Source organism: Cynocephalus volans, chromosome 15 (genome assembly GCF_027409185.1).
Source record: "Cynocephalus volans isolate mCynVol1 chromosome 15, mCynVol1.pri, whole genome shotgun sequence".
In the NCBI taxonomy this organism is placed as follows: Eukaryota; Metazoa; Chordata; class Mammalia; order Dermoptera; family Cynocephalidae; genus Cynocephalus; species Cynocephalus volans.
The window spans coordinates 1,184,538-1,206,096 of record NC_084474.1 but is presented as its reverse complement, the minus strand read 5'-3'; the positions used below and the strand labels follow the sequence as shown (position 1 = coordinate 1,206,096).

Below are 21,559 nucleotides of genomic sequence, written 5' to 3'. Positions count from 1 at the left end.
CAATAAGTGCTAACATCAAAAAAATAGAAATACTTCAAGAAAACAACTTAATGTTAAATCACAAAGGACTAGAAAAACAAGAACAGTCTAATCCCAGCAGTAGAAGACAGAAAGAAATAATTAACATCGGCTTAGAACTAAACAAAATATAGACCAAAAGAATGATACAAAAAATCAACAAAACAAAAACTTGGTTTTTGGGGGGAAAGATGAACAAAATAGACAAGTCATTGGCCAGACCAACTTAAAAAAAGACCCAAATAACAAAAATGAGAAATGAAAAAGGAACATTTCATCAGGCATCATTACAACTGATACCACAGAAATACAAAGATTTATTACAGACTATTATTAACAAATATATGCCAACAAATTTGAAAACCTGGACGAAATGGATAAATTTCTACATATACAGACTACCATGACTGAACCAAGAAGAAATACAAAACATGAACAGACCAATAACAAGCCACGAGATTGTCACAGTAATCAGCAGTCTCCCAAAAAAGAAAAACGAGGAAGACCTGGCTTCACTGTTGAATTCTACCAAATATTTAAAGAGGAATTAACACCAATACTTTACAAACTATTCCAAAACAATTGAAACAGTGGCCATTCTCCCAAGTTCATTCTATGAGGCCAGCATCAACCCTATGCTCAAATCAGACAAGACACCACAGAAAAGGAAAACTGCAAGCCAATATACCCAATGAACATAGATGCAAAAATCCTCAACAAGATATTAGCAAACAGAATAAAATGGTACATCAAAACGTTATACATCATGATCTCTTGGGATGCATCCCAAGGATGCAGGGATTGTTCGACGTGTGCATATTTTATTAATTATTTGTTTTACTAGAATTTATGCTCCTAGAAGAGAGTGATCAGTGTCTAATCCATCTTTATAATTTACAAATCACCAAGTACAGTGAGTCTTTCACATAGAATACCTATAATAATTATATTCTGAATAAAGAAAACATAATAGTAGCTTTTGATTCTTTCCGGAGATTTTTCCCATTTATTTTTATTCTACTATCTATAGTTAACAAATAAAATTATAATGGTGAATCAAGGTTAATGTATTTAAGCCAAGACAAGTTGCAACACTTGAATATTTTCTTTTTTTGTCAGTAAATAATTTTATGATTTTTAATTTGCTTTTACTTATGTACTTTAAAGATACTCCAAATTAAATATAACATTTGACGTAGCATATATATCTCCTGATTTCCTACTAAAGTGATTGTAAAGGCACAAAAATGTAAACATACAAGGACAAATATAACATAGACCACAGCAGGAAAGGTATATTAACAGAATTTTTGTTTGTGCACCTGGTGGCTTCAAAGAGTAGTGAAATGGAGAAATTCTGAATAAGAGAAGCATTGCATTTATTATATAAATGTGTAAGGTAATCAAAAAGTATAGCTTCTTGTATGTGCCGCCAATTTCTGAGTCTTTACAGAGCACTGTCTGTCAAATATGCTTGCTTTTCCTTAACTCCAACCTCTGCAGGATTGAAGTTCTAGAAGACAAAATTCTAAAGTCTAAATATTCTAATACTTGGTTTTGCTTGTTTTACAAAGAGAAACACCGGAAGCATAAAAAAAGTATTTTCTATAAACCTAAAACTGCTCTAAAAATAAAGTTTATTTTTTAAAAAGGACATCAAGAAAAAAAGAAAAGAAAACATACAGAGTAAACCATTCATTGTACAATGTGAAGAAACAGTAAAAACTACTATTGAGGAAAAACAGAAAGAAAAACATAGTACAGCCCTATCAGAAAATAATATTCAGTTTTACTGCATTCTCAACATTCCTTTTCACCCCACCCCTATGTCTTCCTTTGTAGTCTTACCAGCTTAAATTCCATGATAAATTATTTTAATGCATTGTACCTGATGCCTCACTCCTTCCAGGATATCTGCTTGGATAAATCACAACCCTATTTTAAGCCAAATCACCCCCTCCTTCATTGAGGTCTGAACCCAGAAAGCTGCATGTAGCTGGAGAGAAGCACACGGTCTTGCCAGCCCTGTCTCAATTTGTGATCTCTTGTCTCAAGTAGAAGTTTAATGCCACCCAGCATCCTTTTCCTGAGTCCATTCTGTCTCCTGAACTGAATTCCCAGAAAACTATACCAAACTTGTTTTCCTGGAACTGTAAATACAGTACCTCCTCTCCCAGCCTTCTCAGTTTATGGCCTCTTTTTATCCTTCTCAGACACAACAAACAAAAAGAAATAACAGGCATTCCACAAACTCCTGCTATTATATTTACACTCCTTTTTTTATGATAGAATGGGGTCTCCATTAAAAAGAAAAAGCCTTTTAAAAATCTTACTTTAAGAAACACACGTATGTGGGGGGGATTCTTATCTCTCATCTATATGATTCTAGTCTCTAGTCCAGTGTCAGGCTGATAAATTAAAGATTCTTAATCAATGGAGGATCAGTGAGACAAAGAATAAAAAGATTATAAAAAAGTATTTGTCTCAGAAAAAAAATATATATCACCATCATTTGTGTTCTATTTAATCATTTATCCATAGAACAAATATCCATTGAATACCTATTATGTGTTAGGAAGTACTCAATAAATATTTGCTGGGTAAATGAATAAATACATTGATGGGCAAGAAGAAGAAGGAAACTCTACAACATAGCACAAAATACCAGGAAACCTTTAATAACATAGTTAAATGATTCAAAAAAAATTCTTCTAACATGGAATTATAAATCATTAATGAATGTTCCCCCAAGTGACGATGAGTCTGTCAGTGCTATCAATGGTACTATATAATTTATTATACTGGTTGAGAGATTTTATTTTTCATTTTTCTTCATTTAAAAAAATATAATCATCAAGAATATCTATGCAAATAGCTATAATCACTATATTTCAAAATGGCGTTATTTTATTAGATAATAAGCTACTGGCCACTTACAAGACCAAAAGTAATTAAATATAGTTTAGTGTAAAGATAATTGTTATTTATTTTTCTTTTTCTCATATAAATTATATATTTCTAAGTGTGATTATATAGAACATGAACTTAGAATAATTCTTAAAGGAGAAAAATTGTTTACTCCTAAAAAATGGTGAAAATTTCTTAACTGAACTATACACAAAATGAAAACATACAAATAAAAGCATTAAGATGGAAAACAAAATCTACCAAATCAGAAACATATTTTCCAATTGTAACTTAATCCTGGAACGATTTGCATAATTTATACACCCACAAGATTCACTTTTTTTCCCATTAGAAGTGGAGATGAATGACTGGTCTTTAGTCAGAAAGTATTTGTACATTATAGTCATGAGATCCAATCTCAGCCACACATTATGAGGCACTTGCTGAGATGACGATTACAACCAGACCCATCTGCCCTATTCACAGAACCATTTCCAAATACGGTATAAAAATACATGATTCTACATAAGACCTGCTTAGACTTTTTGGATAACAATTTTTAAAATTTGATACTTCCAACCAGACAATAAAAATGAATATCTTAGTCCATCACCATTTAACCTTAATTCATCACAGTTGGAGAATATTATCACAGATGAGTTCCACAAAGACTAATGCAAAAGCCAAAACTGGGCTGTAAATTTTTAAAATTATCCTGTTCTTAGGGTTGATTCCTAGATTCATAACAATGGATTTTTAAATATATTATCATGATCTTCAAAAGTAACATTTAAGAAATTTTAGTTTGGTGAAACACTCAGAAGGAAATATGCTAGCTATTATCGTAAATCAGTGTATATGCTTTATCACTCTTAAACTATTAACGTATAAAATACCTGAGTACAGTATAATTTCCAGCGAATATCTAAATCATATGAATCCTGTAATGACACGGATGCTATATAGTTGATAGTGACTATCTCTGAGTTGTGGGATTATGGGTAACTTCTATCTTTTTTTCTTGTATCAATTTTTAAATTTTATACAATAAACACTAATTGTTTTTGAAATAGTGAAAAAACAAATAAATAAATCATATGAATCTCCCAAAGCAGTTTTTCTTAGGTGTAGAATAGTAAGTAACCGTAAACACTTTACAAATAGAGCAAGGTGCTCTAAAAATGATTGCTAAAATGTAACTATCACTTAACTTCTGTCAGATTTCTTTAAAAATATAAATTGTTTAAATAATTTATTCAATCTAATTTATGAATAGATGGCTACAGACTTGCTACGATACAAAGGATTTTGTCAGAGTTTGCCTACCCAATTTATTCCCACATGAAAAAACAACTGGTTTGTATTTTTCTACAACACGATCCAGGACAATAAATAGCAGGAAAAGCAAAGGGCTTGAGCAGGCTGTTGATACTTCAGATGAGGAGCAGGTCTCCCACAGGGGGTGGAAAAGACGGGAGAGAAAAGAAAAACATCATGTCGTTACCAGCCCTTTGTATCACTCCTTTAAAATTGTTGCATTACAGATCTTGTTTCAAATAGCTCTATGTCAGGTGAAACGCTAAAACAGGAGAGAAACCGGGAGTGGAGGGAGCCTCACGAAACTGCTTTAGAAAGAAAACAGAAAGAAATACCATGTGGTGTCATCAAGGAGAGATCCACCAAAACTTAGCGTAACATGTCTGCTCCCTATACCCTGTCCAACGGTGCTCTTTTTAAAATAAAGGTCATATATTAAATACATAAGTGTAAATCAAGAACAAGCTGAAAGTAGGACTGTGTGCTCATCTTTACACATGGATAAGTACATCCAAGGACATGGATAACTAGACTTTCCCCTCTATTGTCAGGCTATTTCAGTATCAAGTGATTTGCCTGCTTGATTACACTGATTTTGTGTCTTAGAAGCAGGTAGAAAGAATCAGTGTGAGAAGGTCAGCATGTCAAGGAAAGAACTGCAAGTCTTAGACCAATGGTTATAGGAATGAAAAATACTCAGAGTCAATGACACTGACAAACTAAAGCTAGTTGAGCCTTTTCTATGCAATGTTAGTTCAGGCCGCTGCATTTTAATCACTGACTTAGTTTTGTAGTACACTGCCAACTAGATTCTTATTTAATAACTCTTTAAATTTTTTTCTACATTTCACATTTTTAATACAGTTATATAGTTGCACAATTTATATTAGTATACACTTGTATTTTTGCGGTTCCTATAAAATTTTTACTATCCACTATCTTTAAGATTTTATTCCCAATCAAATGTAGGGATGCATAAATAAAAGCCCACAGTTTTGGACAAGTATTTAATCATCCTAGCCATACAGCTTCAACACACCAGATTAGTAATTTGAAGGTATCAGTCAGGGTCTGAGCACATGACACATTCAGAAGATTCACTGATGAAGCTTTAACTAAGAAACTATTAAGGGAGTAGTTGGCAGGATTAAGAAAACAGCCAAGAGTAGGTTAAACACCAAGGTTCAAGCTGCAGCAATAAACTTTATTACCCACCCTTAGGCCTAAGGTACAAGAAAGGGGCTGGGCATGATGGTGCTAAAACCAAGTGGAAATTGCATTTGTGGAAGACATCCACCCCACAGGACCTATGGCCAAAGGCAGAGAATGTCTTTTTCTACGAAGAGAGAAAACTAGTGCCTCGGTCTCTCTCTGCTATAAATGCTGTGACCCCCCGTTGGTGCGTCCCACTCTCCAAACACAACAGGAAGCCAGTCAGCAAGGGAATGTGGGTAGTGAAGTTTGTAGGACCTTCGGAGGCACAGATCAGAGAGAACAAATGCAGTGAACAAATTTAAAACAGCAAACTAAAAATATCCAGTACAAAGTGGTAGAAAGAGGGGGAAAGTATCATTTTTAATTGTTTTCAAGACATTAAAAAGTCGTAAGTGAATGTTTAAGCCCCAAGAATGGTAGACTAGCTTATAGCAGACCAAATTGTTCTCTAAAACAAATTAGAAAAGCTAGAGATGAATCCCACAAACAACATAAAAAAAACAAACATCTATTTGACAGCATGGGAGAGCTAGCAAGTGGGTTAGTACTTGAAAGGCCAAGATCCTGGGAGAAGAGAAACTCACTGAGAAAAGCATGGTACCATATGCCACTCTTCACTAATAGTCAAATACCGGTTTCTAAGCTGATAAAAAGATGCTGAAACGCTGAGTAGAATGGCTGTGAAGAGAGAATCTGAACAGTGTTTCTCCCTGTTTCTTAGCACTGGTAGATGAAATCCAGAAGTCTAGGGATTCTACGATGGCCAAGACTGCGTATATGAGATCTCTCATGAAAGGGAAGATACGTGAGTTCTGTACTTGGCTCCTCTAATATTAACAAATTCATAAGCAGTGCAGGTAGAGAAATACCACATAAAATCCAATATGAAGAGGTGAGAATTTCAATGTAATTTCATTTTCAGCAGTGACAGTGTAGTAGGGAGATAAAGTATGACATACAGGGCTTGGGAATGAGTAGTTTCCAGTAAGTTCCCAAGACTTTCATTTTCCTGAAAATACATAACCCTAGGAGTAATAGTGAACCAGAAAAAACAAAAACAAAAACAGGTCTTATAAGAACTGAAACTCAGCCTTGATATAGGTCAAACCTGCTCCACAATAAGGTGATATGTCCCTATGCTAAGGTTAAAATAACTTAACATGTTCAGAAAATAGTGGGAAATATGTTAAATTTAACCAGGGAACTGGAGTCTATAAAAAGAGTCAAACTCTCAAAGCACGGAAAACATAATAATTGAAGTTTTGAAAAACTCAACAGGTCAAGTTAGACCAGAGGTTGGCAAATTACAGTTTATGGCCAAATCTGGCCTACTCCTTACTCCGGTAAATATTTTTTGTATTAAAATATAATTTTACTCATCTGATTGCATATTGTCTATAGATGTTTTTGTGCTAAATTCAAAGTTGTCTCTTTGTGACCAATACTGTATGTCCCACAAAGCGTAAGTTATTTACTATCTGACATTTTACTTAAATAGATTAACCCATGGATTAGGCAAAGAAGAATGGCTGATTGGAATGGAGCTCAGGAGAAAATTTCCAGAATGAAGCACCAAAAGACTTTAAGAAATGAAAATAAAGTAGGGAACATGGGGTAAAATATGGGTCCTGGTAATAGGGTCTAATTTATATGGAATTACAATTGAAGAAAGAAGGAAGAAATTGATACTGCTGTACTAACTTTAAAATAATGGCTGAGATTTTTTTTTTTAAGTGCTGAAATATATCATGCTATAGATTCAAGAATTATTACGGACGTCATCCAGGGGAATAAAAACAAACAAAAACCACCTAGGCACATTAAATTATAAGGTAAAGAGAAAACATTAAAAACTAAACCGCAGTTGGTAGGAGGCAGGAGAGTAGGAGATGTGTGTCTTCAAAGGGGCGACGATAAAAATCAACAGTTGACTCTGCTCAGCTCGAATGATGAAAGTGAGAAGACAGTGGATGGAAGTGAATAACTGAAGTTAATGACTTTAAACATCTTCAATGTCCTGAAAGAAAATACCAGCTAAAACAAAACACTATATCCATGTACTTCGAATTAAACATTAAAAATAAATATTTCCAACTAAACTAAAACTGACAGGATTGATCAGCAGTAGGCTCACATTAGAAACAATTGCTAAAAGTTGTTCTTTGGGTAGGAGGAGTTAATAACAGAGAAGAGCATTAAAATTCAATAAGCAATAAAGAGTAATGGAAAGAAAAAAGTGTAGGTAATCTAAATAAATATTAACTACATAAAGCAATAACAATAATATCTAATGAAATAAAAATATACGTATAGTAATTAAAATGCATAACTTGTACATATGGTATGACCCAGAAGTTTTACTCCTGTACATATGACCAAGAGATATATGTGTATGTGTATACACCCACACACAGACACAAACACACCAGAAGAAAATTTATTCCAATATTAATTTTAATTACTTCAAACTGCAAACACGTCAAATGTAGCCCTACACAAATTAGAAATTTCTGTTAAGATATAGAAAATTACAAAAGATGATAGCTTCTACTTTAAAAATGAGAACAAGTCAGGTAAATTACAAAAGCATATGCATTTTTTAAACCCATTATAGAATTAAGAATCAAAGAAACCTAAAGATACTAAATTCCAGATAGAGACAAATGCTTGCTAGGACAGAAATGACCCATGGCTGCCTTGAACCCTGGGGCCATGGTGAATGCAAGAGAAAAACCTGCCATAAAAATACAGAAAGGAGAGATCAGCAGAACAAGCAACACAGTTTAAACTGTCACCTGTGGGCTGGTAGGAGGGAGTAGAATTCTGAAGAGCCCCGTTTACAAAGTGTGTCCTTCCCTACTCACCGATTTGTCTCCGCAGGACCTTCACTGAGTACCCAGTGGCTGGGTGGGGAAGGCTGACTGCTGGTTGCTATGTGAAAAGATCGCCCTGAAGTGCACAAAGCAGAAAGCTGCAACAGCCTGGGTCAGACAGAGCAACCAAGGGAGAGAACCCCAACCCCTATAGTTCACAGGATCTTCATGCAGCGTTTGGAGGCTAGAGCCTGCCTGAAGCCAGGGCCAAGGCAGAAAGCAAACTGGAGGTGCCCAGGGCTTTCAGCAAGTGCAAAAAAGCAGCCAACTGATTGATGTCTGGGGGCAGAGAGCAGGGTGGGAAAGGCTCTGCCAGGAGGTCGAAATCCAAGGGAAGCATTGGAGAAAGAAGTGCAATCCCCAGAGAACCAAAAAACGATGCTTAGGCTGTAAAGCCTGAAGAGGTTTCTGGAGCTGCCAATGCAAAAACTTCAGGTAAAGTCTTGGTCTCCCTCTATAAACAATTTGAAACCAGTGGAGAACTGAATCTGACCAAAATGCAACCAAGCCGAGACTCAGCACAAATATAAATTAGAATGACTAGGCAGCAAGACAGAAAAAGAGTGGGTGAAAGAGCACCTACCTCAGTTTCCACTATGCTTTCACTTAAAGTATTCCATGAGCAGTACAGTGTGACGCACACGGCAGGGTAATTAGACTTGCCTGGTCAGACCAACATTTTAGCTTTGATCTCCTGACTCGAAAGTTCTTTCAATATACAACACCCTCACTTGCTGGCCTTATGGATTTTGCTAAGCAATAATGTATTGAATGTGATGTTTCTTCCTATGTGGATATAATTATAATTAATCCAAAATATAAACTGGCAGCGACGCTGACCAGGGAGCCTGAACCCCAAGAAAAGCCCCTCCCCCCAGGTGACCTAAGATCAGGGCGGCCCAACCTCATCGCCGCCTCCACCACCACAGCCGCCGCCACCGCAGCCATCCAAGCAGCAAGGATGTCCAGAGAGCCTGAAACCCAAAACAAGCCACACCCCGCCGGAACCCGAGACCCGGGCACGCCCACCGCCGTGGTCCAAGCAGCCAGGCCAACCAGGAAGCCTGAACCCCAACAAAAGCCAACTCCCCGGGATCCGAGACCCGATCCCGCCTGCCGCCGCCGCCGCAGCCGTCCAAGCCGCAAGGACATCCAGGGAGCCTCAACCCCCCAAAAGCCCCCCGCCGGTGGACCCGAGATGAGAAAACCAATAGAAAAATAAAAGTCATAGAGAAGATTTTACATTTCAAGAAATCTCTTTATTATGTTTAATTTCATTAGTGTATTGTGGACACTTAGGTCACATTTTCAATTAAGAAAGAAGCAGGGACACATACATAAACACAACAATGGCTCCCCATGGGGTGTGGGACAAGTCCTGTTGTAAGGACCCCGTAATCAAAGCATTTTTAGGCCAGTGAAATCTACGAAAATAAAAATCTGTGGGCATCTTCGAAGAGTGAAAGAAGTCTTGGGTTTTGTGGGGGGGGAGGTTTGTTGTTTTGTTTAAGAAAAAAAAAAAAAAAAGAAACTGACCAGCCAGAGAAGTGGGGCAGAAGAGGGGAGTGCTGCTGCTAACTGTTAGCCTCAAAATTGGAGCAAAGCAAGTTTAAAAAATAACTGTGTGAACGGTTTATGAAAGTCTCCAATTATTTTTAGCTCTAGTTCCTCTCACTAGTGACCAAACACGTTTTGCACAACTCAGATTTGTTAAGATATAAAGGTGACTTTAATTGCTCACTGAAGCCAAGAAAGGGCTAAATAGACAAAGCTGTGGTCTGGGCCTCCAGAACAGTTGGAAGCAGGGCTTCAACTGCTGTCAGCATCTCTGTCACTGCCTCTTTTTCTGCAAGTCTGCTTCCTTCTCTTTCACTCTAGACCAGATTCCTCCACATGGCAGGAAGCATAGCCCACCGACAACTCCTGAAATCATCCACCATTAACCACTATACCAGTCACTCTTGCTGCCCTGGCCATGTGCCCTCGGTCCATTCCTGAGGTTCCCTGTAGCTGGGGAATTGTTCTCCAATCTGTCCCAGGCTTCCTACCTCAAGTACCTGCATCCTTCTGCCTGCGGACATTCACTGGTTGGGGAAGTGGGCTGGGATGGCAGGTAGGACAGGACAAAAGAGCCAGATCATTAATACACCCGGGAGGAACCTTCAGCCAAAGAGGAATGGGAAGTGTTGCATAAATACCCCACTTTCCTCATCCTTCAGGCCGATGATTGTGAGTTTGGGTCTATAGGCCTCACAAGGTTGGACTGAACACGTTTTATTATTGCTTTCCTCTTTTCCCTGTCTCACTTCCACACTCTTACCATGCTTCTCGGGATCAGCTCCGAAACGAACTACCTTGTTTCAGAGTCTGCTTTTGGGGAAATCCACACGAGGACAGCCCCCCCCAAAGAATAACTGGTTTGGATTTCCTTTGTGACCCACTGCAAAAACCATGGAGAAATTCTTAGGTTGGACCATCTTGGGTCAAATGCTCACCTAAGCCAATCAGCTGTAGTCATGTCATGTGGGACATGGTAGCTATCACATGGTAGCTATGGCTAGATTAGGGGATAAAGTATTCAGAGGCAGGGACTATGGGAGTGGAGAGAGGGAGCAGGTCAAAGACACAGGAGGGTATTATTCATAGAAGGTAGGATGTACGAGGTTGTTGGGATAACGCATCGGTTGGGTATGTAGGACAACAGGCATTTACCCATGAGGTAGTTAATAGCATGTTTTATCAAAAGATTGTTCTGAGTAAATGTTTTTTGTAACTCTATTTTAAAATAATTTTAAACTTACACAAAAGCTACAAGAATACAAGGAACTCTAGTATATCTATTGTCCAGATTACCAATAGTTTATATCTTGTCCCATTTGTTTTTATAATTCTCTCTCTCTCTTTACACACACACACACACACACACACACACACACACACACGCTTGTACACACACACCTGTACACAAACACACACGTACACGTACCTCTGCACACACACGATTGTACACACACATGCACACGCACTCTTGCACACACACACACGTGCCTGCACACAGGGCAAGGACAGGAAAGAGGAACACTGCGTAGGACACACCCTGCGCTCCTGGGTGCAAGGACTGTGTTTTTAATGTTATTCTTCATTCCTATTGAACTACTACTGATTTGCTTATAATCACTATCTTTTATCTTTGTCATAAATGTCTATGAACGTTGAAACTAGGTAATGTACTGTACTTAGCAGGTGAGTGTTCAGTGGATGGTATTTAATGTGTTGTAAATCTTTTTGTAAATATAAAATAATGTGCACATTAAAAATATTTACATATTATGGGCCGACCCGTGGCTCACTTGGCAGATCATGGTGCTGACACCAAGTATGGGGTTAAGTTCCCCTTACCGGTCATCTTTAAAAAAAAATAAAAGTTGACATATCACCTAAAGGAGAATAAAAGATTTTGAAAGTCCCACCCAGCAAAGCTGGTCCACATTCATGTCTTGGTCACGTCTCCCAGGCTGTCTCTCCCATTCCACTCCCTCTGTCCTGTGTCTGTCTGTCTCACTCTTTCTTCTTTCACCCAAACAGTCATTTACATACAGGTGTGTATGCGTGTTGACAACACATAGATGGTTTTCAACCTGAGACCCTCGGTACAGACTACAAACCAACATGTTTACCTAACCATTTCTGTGCACACTCAGCAGCCGCTCAATGTTCCCTGGTCCATGTGGACCAGGTTTGAACACCCAGCCCCTCTACAGGATGTTAGAGACAAGGCCAGCCCCTTGCTACCTCCACCACTGCGGTGATGAAAACACTTCAACAGAAACGTGAGCAGCTGCGGTTGTGGAATAACCTCCCCGGATTACCGCTGCTTGGCAAATACACATGCCTGAGCACTTTGTTAGAGGTTGCTGAGCTGTTCCCGAGATGGGGTATCTACGAACATGTCTCCCAGGGCATCCGCTGGGACCCCTTCTTCCCACATTCTCACCGGAGCTGGTCATCACGGGACATACAGACCTCCGCAACTGATGGGGCAAATGCCATCTGAACGATGAGTAAATTACTGTGTGTCATCCTAAGGGAGGCCGCGGATGTCTGGCATTTACTGGCCATATGAATTGCTTCCCTTTGGAACTGCAGGAATATATCCTTAGTCCCTAGACAAACATGGATAAATGAGAACTCTTTGGACCACTAGGATGCCTATTACCCTTTCTCTGACCATGACGAATTTTCCAGTCTGGGGTTTGTCTTTTCACCTTTTGACATTATTCTGTTTTTTGTTTTGACCAGGACAAGTCAGCATTTTCCTCTGTGGCTTCTGGCTCTCTAGTCATTCAAAAGTACTTCCTATTTCAAGATTATGGCAATAATAACTGTCAGGGCTTTGTGTTTCTACATAGAGTCTTTGATTTTTCTGTCATTTTCCTCTTAGTAAAAACCTACAATGAAAATTAATCAGTTCTTCCTCATATGATGTAGCCAGATACAAAAGGCCACATAACATGTAACTGTACTGATAGGAACAATCCATGGTAGGTAAATTCACACACACAGAAAATGGAGTGGTTGTCAGGGACTGGGACAGTCGGGATGGGGAGTGACGGCTTAATGGCCACAGAGTAGATGAAGCTGTTCGGTCACTAGATGATGGTAAGGGTTGCACCATATTAAAAATGTACTTAATGCCACTGAATTGTAATTTTGAAAATATTAAAACACTTTATTTTATACAAGGGATATTATTGAAAATAAAAGATGAAAAAATTTGAGGAGATGCAGGACACAGACAAAAACGAGGAGAAGCACAGCGTCAAGGAAGGACAAGAAGAGATCTGGAGTGGGGACTGGTGAGGGTGTTTGTGGGAGCTCTGAAGCCAGGGCTCCCCTGGGTGCTGGTGTTTCTTCTAATTCTTTTCAGGTTTCAGGAGCGGTTATGTCAGCTTGCTCTAGCTCTATCTCTGGATCTTGATCTTGCTCTTGCTCTTTCTCTTCCTCTTTCTCCTGCACTTTCTCTTGATCTTTCTCTTGCTCTTGCTCTGGATCTCGCTCCTGCTCTACCATTTGCTGTGGATCTTGCTCCTGCTCTATGTCCAGCTCTGGCTTGGGCTCTGGATCTTGCTCTCGCTCTGCCTCTGGCAGTGGAGGTGGAGCTGGAGCTGGAGCTGGAGCTGGAGCTGGAGCTGAACACAGCAGATGCTCTTGGGACCGTTGCTCAGCCTGGGCGGAAGCTGGAACTGGAGAGACAACAATTGAAAATATCAACGTGAGTTTCTATGTCTCTTCCAATGACACTGTCTTTCTGAGAAGCCCAAGTTCAGAGACCCAGCCTCAGGAAGTCTCCCCACACTGCAGAACACTGCATGACTGTTCTGATTACTCAGTGCCCCTGTCCCCAGCCTGCTTCTGGAAACTCTGCTCTGTGTGGCCCAGCCCAGCCCCCTCCCCAAACCCTCACAGGCACCCACCCTCTTCCTCCTCACCCTCAGTCTCTGCCTCACTAGGCTCCAGGTGCTCCGGCTTCTCCAGCTGCGCCAGAAGAAGATCAGCCTTGCGCTCCACCTCTGAACCCAGCATATTGACATGTACAGAGGCCGACGGAAACTTCAAACAATGAAATTCAGGAGGGGCGTGGAAATCAATGGAATAGAATTCCAGCCAGATCTTTAGGACAGAGGACATGGCACTGGGGGAGACAAGTGTGTAGCAGCGTCAGCGGGCTTGCCTATCCCTCTATGCTGCCCTCCCAGGGCTCCCCTGAGTAAGCTGCAGTCTTGTACCCTCTGGCCCTGCCTGTCCATAGACCAGCCCATCGATGTCCACCCCCAGTCTGGCAGCCCTGGCCGAGACGGGCCTGGTGACCAAGGAGGGGCTGGCAAAAACCTCCACGGGAGGAGCCTTCAACCGCCGGTGTGACCACCCTTCCCTTCTTCAGGGAAACCTGACACCCTCCTCTGTCTGTGTCACTGCCCCGCCCCTACTGGAATGACATGTCCACCCGAGGAGGGTGCTGTCTGCTCTGGACATTACTCACTGGCACACAGGAAGTGTCCAGGAATATCTGATAAATGAGGAAACAGAGGGAGGCTCTGCTCCCCTGGCCTACCCAGGGCCCTTGGAAAAGCCCAAACTTGAGCTCACATGTGAATGTACTGCCCAAGTGTCTGCGTGAAAATCTGCATCTCCTTTTCCCACTGACACCGATCTCTTGGCCCTGACCACACTCTGCATCCCCAGCACCAGATGAGCCTCCCCATGGAGGCTCCAGACCTGAGTGTGAGCGGGATGCTCTGCACACCTCCTGCTCTGGCTCAGCATGGGCTCTGAGGGTGTGGGCAGGGCTGCGGGGGAGGGGGTGGGGATGGGTTCTCTCTGGGCTCACTCTGCTCTCCAGGCTCTCGCACACCCTACAGTGCCTGGGGCCCCATCCCCAGCTCGTCTTGACTCCTTTTCCTGCTTCAGGGAAAGCCCTGAGGCCTCAGCCCTGTGGCAGGAATCATAAGATGTGTGGGAGCTAGAGTTTTGCCAGCCCCCCACTCACAGGCCCCCGCAGACCACCCACAGCAGTGTGGAGATGGGAGCCCCTCCATCTGCACCCAAACCCCACTTACCGTTTGAGCTGCTTCAGGGATTTGCCATCCCCGTGAAATTCAGAAAGCATGCTTTCGTACCTAGGGGAGGCCAGAAGGGTGTCACATCTACCACATGGTGGCACTACCTGCTCATGTCTACTGTGACTGTCTCCCCTCTGACTAGAATGGTAGCCCAGGAGGGCAGGGAATGCTGTCTCCTTGGTTCACTGGATTATGGCCACTGCCCAGAAAGTCAACGCACATGGTGTGGCTTCACATATGTTTGTTGAAGGAATGAACCCCAACCAACTCCTCCCAAGAGAGCTGGGTGCACCTGAAGCCGCTCTGCCCGCCCTGGGTCTCCCTGCTTTGAATACACCCAGAGGCCTGCAGATAGAATCTCAAATTTCCTGTCAAAATGTGAAAACAGTGAAGCCCAAGTCAACGAGGTCAGTGAGGGTCTGACAGACACTTCCTGATGGGGGTTGCAGGAATCCTGAATGAGGACGACCGTGGCCCCTCCAGCAGACCTTCCACAGGGCTGGATTCAGGAGCAGCACTTTCCATGGGGGACCCACTGGAGCTTGTTCCTGTGACCACGCCACTGATCACAGGAGGAACCTGAGGCTCAGAAGGTTGTGGTGACAGCACCAAGACTCACAGACGGGAGGCGGCCTAGTGACACTGTGCGATCGAGGGCCAGAGTGCTTACCTGAGGAAAAGCAGGTCCAGCACCTGCTGGGGACTGGCAAAGTTCCTGTAGCTGAGCAGAAACGTGTGGACGTAAGATCGGTCGCCACCCAGGACAGCGGGCACCAGGTGCTCCACCCGCTTCTGCAGGGTGCCTGCCGGGACAGGCCACACCATGTGGGTGGCATCCAGGCTCAAGGAAGACGCGTCTTCACTCTAGCACAGGACAGGGGAGAGACACACAGTGACAGCACCGTGAACCCACAGGACGGAAGGGGCTGGAGGCCAGTCTTAACCCCAGGGACGACATGAGGAGACAGCCTGAGGGCCCAGGGTTAATGTACAGGGTGGTGGTTGCCACCCCGGCAGTCCCCTTTCACCCTCCAGCCATGACCTGAGGGGTGAACACACCAGGACCAGCAGGTTTATAAACAACCCACACTCTGCCCCTTCCTAGGGATGGTGTCCCATATCCCCATTCCCCACACACTCAGGAGGAGAGAGTGGTCACCCAGGGAGGCTCACAGTGCTGGCCTGGCCTGGCCTGGCCTGGACCACCCTCTCCTGGGCCACCTGACATTACCTTTAGGGACCTCCTGCCAAATGGCCACAGGAGTCGAGGGCGAGGGCTGAACCAGCGCTGGAAGCATCGGACAAGCCTCTCAGCACAAGGCTGCCTGGGGCTACGGCCCCGGGAGCTTGGGATACAGCACAACATCTCACTCTGCCTGTGGCCAAGTGAGCTGGGGAAGGGGCTGTGTATAGAATGTGGGTGCCAGGTTACCGAGTTCCGAGTTCTGTTGGGGTCTGTCATCAAGGAAGTCAGGTCACTTCCTGGTACTTCACTTCCTGGGCCTCTCTTCTGTGTACAAGACTGCAAACGACCCTCTGGGTCCCTGACTGCTGACCCTCCTTCCCCATGAACTCTCTCTATTGCCCACACTTCCACCAACACTGCCTGACCACACCCCTGTGCAAGGCCTGGGTGCATCCAGCATCTCAGCTCGGAGGAGATACATGTAGGTTCAGCCCCAGCTCCTGCTTCTTATCACTTATATGACCCTGTACAAGCCATTGTGACTGTCAGGACCTCCCCAGTCTCCCCTTCTGCACAGTGGTGATCATTCTAGCATCTTCTTCCTAGGGATGGCATCAGGCACATGTGAGAAAACATCTCTAAAACCTGTGGCCGGTGTCACATGCAGCTAATAAACAAGACTAGAGATAAAATCCATGACGGTGTGGAAGGTAGCATGGAATACGACTAACGACAGGTCTGGTTCCTGTCACATAATCTTGAGAATGTCACTTTTCTTTTTTTGTCTTTTTCGTGACCGGTAAGGGGATCGCAACCCTTGTCTTGGTGTTGTCCGCACCACGCTCAGCCAGTGAGCCCACCAGCCATTCCTATATAGGATCTGAACCCGCGAGCATAGCGTCGCTGCGCTCCCAGCGCTGCACTCTCCCGAGTGCGCCTTGGGGTCGGCCCGAAAATGTCACTTTTGCTCTTGGCCTGTTTTTCCTGTCTGCACCATGTGACAGTTGGAATTTCATGCATTCACATACTGCTTTCCTCCATAAAACCTTACAATGGCTTCATGTATATTTAGGTTTGGACTCAAGTGCCACATCTCTGTCTGTGTGGTGGGCGACTCCTCAGGGGCTCCCAGTGGTCCCCACCATCTGCTGCACATATACTCACGTAATCCCCTGCCCTGCAGTGCAGAGGGATGTCCAGGGAGCCTGAAACCCAAAACAAGCCACACACCCCCACCAACACGAGACCCAGGCCCACCCACCCCCGCTGCCGACCTAGCAGCCAGGCCAACCAGGGAGCCTGAAACTCAAAAGAAGCCACGCCCCCACCGGGATCCAGAGGCCTGGGCCCGCCCACCGCCGCCGCCCTCTTAGTAGCCAAGCCTACCAGGGAGCCTGAACCCCAACAAGAGTCCCCCCTCCCAGAGACCAGAGATCCGGCCCGCCCGTGCCCTTCGAATGCCGCCTGCTGCTCACCTCTGACCAAGCAGCCAGGATGACCAGGGAGCCTGAACACCAACAAAAGCACCCTCCCTGGGAATCGAGACCGGACGGAGAACGCCTGCCGCCGCCGCTGCAGACATCCAAGCAGCAAGGATGTCCAGGGAGCCTGAAACCCAAAGCCACCCCCATCAGAACAGAGACCCGGGTCCGCCCGCCGCCGGCGTCCAAGCAACCAGGTCGTCAAGGGAGCCTGAGCCCCTCAAAAAGCCCAAACCCCGGGGATCCAAAACCCGGGCCCGACCAACGCCACCGCCATCGTCGTCCAAGCCGCCAGGCCGACCAGGGAGACTAAAATCCAACAAAAGATTCCCTCCACCCCGGGAACTGAGACCCGGGCCTGTACGCCTCCCGCCGTCAGCCGCTCACCGCTGTCCAAGCCGCCAGGCCAACCAGGGAGCCTAAACCCCAACAAAAGCTCACCCCCACTCCGGGACACGAAACGCGGTCCCGCCCACCGCCCATTTCGTCATCGTCCATGCAACCAGTCCGACCATGGAGCCTGAACCCCCAAAAAAGTCCCGCCTCCAAGGGAAGTCAAACACGGGCCGTGCACCCCCCACCATCAGCCGCTCGCTGCCGTCCAAGCCGCCAGGAAGACCATGGATCCTGAGCCCCAACAAAAGCTCCCCCTCTCCCGTGGACACGAGACGCGATCCCGCCCTCACCACGCCGCACGCCGCCCGCTGCCCGCCGCCCGCCGTAGTTCAAGAACCCAGGACGACCAGGGAGCCGGAACCCCAACAATAGCCCCACCCCCGGGGACCCCAGATCGGGGCCCGCCAACCGCCCACCACCCTCTGCCCACCTCCGCGGCCATTCATCGGCCAAGCCCACCAGGGAGCCTGAATCACAACAACCGCCACCCACCCCGCACCCCCCGTGGACGCGTTACACGGGGCCCGCCCACCGCCGCCGCCGTCGTCGTCCAAGCAGCTAGGCCCAGGATGGAGCCTGAACCCCCAAAAAGCCCGCCCTCCAAGGGACCCCACTCATCGGCCTGTCGGCAGTCTGCCATCAGGCGCTCGCAGCGGTCCAAGCCTCCAGGAAGACCAGGGAACCTGAACCCCAGCAAAAGCTCCCCCGCACCTCAGGGACCCGAGACCGGCCCACCCACCACCCCCGCCGCCTTCGTCCAAGCACGCAGGCGGACCAGGGAGCATGGACCCCATCAAAACCACCCCCACCCGGGGACCCGAGATACGGGCCCTTCCACTGCCGCTGCCGTCCCAAAAGCCAGGCCGACCAGGAAGCCTGAAACTCGAAAGAGGCCACGCCCCCAATAGGATCCCAAGACCCGGGCCGCCCACCGCCCACCGCCGTAGTCCAAGAATCCAGGCCGACCAGGAAGCCTTCACCCCCAAAAAAGCCCCCAACGCAGGGGATCCGAAACCCGGGCCCTCCCACGGCCCACCACCCACCACTCACCACCCAACGCTCACCGCCCACCGCCGCCGCCATTCAAGCAGCCAAGGCCACCAGGGAGCCTGAACTCCAACAAAAGCCCCCCCCTTCGGCGATCCGAGACACCGGCCAGCCCACCACCGCTGCTGCCGCCGCCGCCGCCGTCCAAGCAGCCAAGCTGATCATGAAGCCTGAAGCCCAACAAAAGCCCCCTCTCCAGGGGACATGAGACCCGGACCCGCCCTCCACACGCGGAATGCCGCCCTCTGCCCGCCGCTCGCCGTAGTTCAAGCAGCCAGGCAGACCAGGGAGCCTGAACCCCAACAAAAGCCCCCACCCCGGTACCTGAGACCAGGGCCCGCCCACCGCCACTGTCTCCGCCGCAGCCGCCGCCACCGCAGCCGTCCAAGCAGCAAGGACGTCCAGGGAGCCTGAACCCCCAAACCCCCCCCAACCCAAAACCCAGGCCCACCCACTGCCGCCGTCCAAGCAGCCAGGCCGACCAGGGAGCCTGAACCCCAACAAATGACACCCCCACCCGGGGACCCGGCCCGCCTACCGACGCCGCCGTCCCAGCAGCTAGCCCGCCCCCGCAGCAGTTGTACAAGCAGCCAGGCCGACCAGGGAGCCTGAACACCAACAAAAGCCCCATCCCCGGGACTCGAGACCAGAGCATGCATGCCGTTGCCACAGATGCAGCCATCCAAGGATCAAGGATGCACAAAGCCACCCCCCTCTGTAAACGGAGACCCAGCCCGCCCACCACCATCGTCCAAGCAGACAGGCCGACCAGGGAGCCTGAACCCCAACAAAAGCCCCACACCAAGAGCCCACAGATCGGGGCGCCAAAAACCCACCAGACTCTGCCCACCGCCGCTGCCATTCATCACCCGGATAAAACCGGTTTAAACTGCAAAAACCGGATAAAACCGGATTGAACCGGTTTAAACCGGATAAAACCGGACAAAACCGGATTGAACCGGTTTAATCCGGTTTTATCCGGTTTAAACCGGTTTATACCGGTTCAGTCCGGTTTAAACCGGTTCAATCCGGTTTTATCCGGTTTATTCCGGTTTCAACCGGTTCAATCTGGTTATATCCGGTTTAAACCGGTTTCAACGGGTTCAATCCGGTTTAATCCGGTTTCAATGGGTTAAATCCGGTTTTATCCGGTTTAAACCGGTTTATACCGGTTCTATCTGGTTTAAACCGGTTTAAACCGTTTCAATCCGGTTTTATCTGGTTTAAACCGTTTCAAGCCAGTTTTACCCGTTTTAATCCAGTTTAAACCGGTTCAATCCGGTTTTATCCAGTTTAAACCGGTTTAAACCAGTTCAATCGGGTTTTATCTGGTTTAAACCGGTTTAATCCTGTTCAATCCGGTTTTATGCGGATTAATCCAGTTTAAACCGGTTCAATCCGTGTTTATCCTTTTCAATCCGGTTTTATCCAGTTTAAACCGGTTCAATCAGGTTTTATCCGGTTTAAACAGGTTTAAAGCGGTTCAATCCGGTTTTATCCGGTTTAAACCAGTTTAAAGCGGTTCAATCCGGTTTTATCCGGTTTAAACCGGTTTAAACTGGTTCAATCCGATTTACCCGGTTTAAACTGGTTTAAACCAGTTCAATCCGGTTTTATCCGTTTTAATCCAGTATAAACCAGTTCAATCCGGTTTTATCCAGTTTAAACAAGTCCAAACGGGTTCAATCCGGGTTTATCCAGTTTAAACCGTTTCAAGCCAGTTTTATCCGTTTTAATCCAGTTTAAACCGCTTCAATCCGGTTTTATTCAGTTTAAACCGGTTTAATCTGGTTCAATCGGGTTTTATGCGGTTTAATCCGGTTTAAACTAGTTCAATCCGGTTTTATCTGGTTTAAACCGGTTTAAAACGGTTCAATCCGGTTTTATCCAGTTTAAACCGCTTTAAACCTGTTCAGTCCGGTTTACTCTGGTTTAAACTGGTTCAATCCGGTTCTATCCGTTTTATACCGGTTTAAACCAGATCAATTTGGTTCTATCCGTTTTCAACCAGTTTAAACTGGTTCAATCCGGTACTATCCGGTTTCAACCGGTTTAAACTGCTTCAATCCGTTTCTATCTGGTTTAAACTGGTTCAATCCGGTTCTATCCATTTTAATCCGGTTTAAACCGGTTCAATCCTGTTTTATCTGGTTCAAACCGGTTCTATCCGGTTTAAACCGGTTTAAACCGGTTCAATCCGGTTCTATCCGGTGTAAACCGTTTCAGTCCGGTTCAATCCGGTTCTTTCCGGTTTAAACCAGTTCAGTCCGGTTCAATCCGGTTTTATCAGGTTTAAACCGGTTCAGTCCAGTTCAATCCGGTTTAATCCTGTTTAAACCTGTTCAGTCCAGTTCTGTCCGGTTTAATCCGGTGTAAACCGGGTCAGTCCGGTTCAATCCAGTTTAATCCGTTTTAACCGGTTCAGTCCGGTTCTATCCGGTTTAAACCGGTTTAAACCAGTTCAGTCCGGTTCAATCCGGTTTAAACCGGTTTAAACCG

General features: G+C 45.3%; 1 protein-coding gene across 1 annotated transcript; it reads left to right on the top strand.

Annotated features, from left to right (window-relative positions):
• The first annotated feature begins 18,237 nt into the window (after positions 1-18,237).
• Positions 18,238-19,126, top strand: LOC134364158 (proline-rich protein 2-like). The gene is made up of 2 exons (XM_063080070.1): positions 18,238-18,774; positions 18,872-19,126. Exons 1-2 carry the CDS (start codon positions 18,238-18,240, stop codon positions 19,124-19,126), a joined length of 792 nt encoding a protein of 263 aa, XP_062936140.1.
• Positions 19,127-21,559: the final 2,433 nt, after the last annotated feature.

What these genes read in the sequence shown, in the direction of transcription:
- LOC134364158 (XM_063080070.1), top strand. Translation starts at nt 18,238, where the DNA reads ATGGATCCTGAGCCCCAACAAAAGCTCCCCCTCTCCCGTGGACACGAG. An exon ending in CCCCCGCCGCCTTCGTCCAA is followed by an intron (nt 18,775 to 18,871) that starts GCACGCAGGCGG and finishes CCGTCCCAAAAG; the next exon opens with CCAGGCCGACCAGGAAGCCT.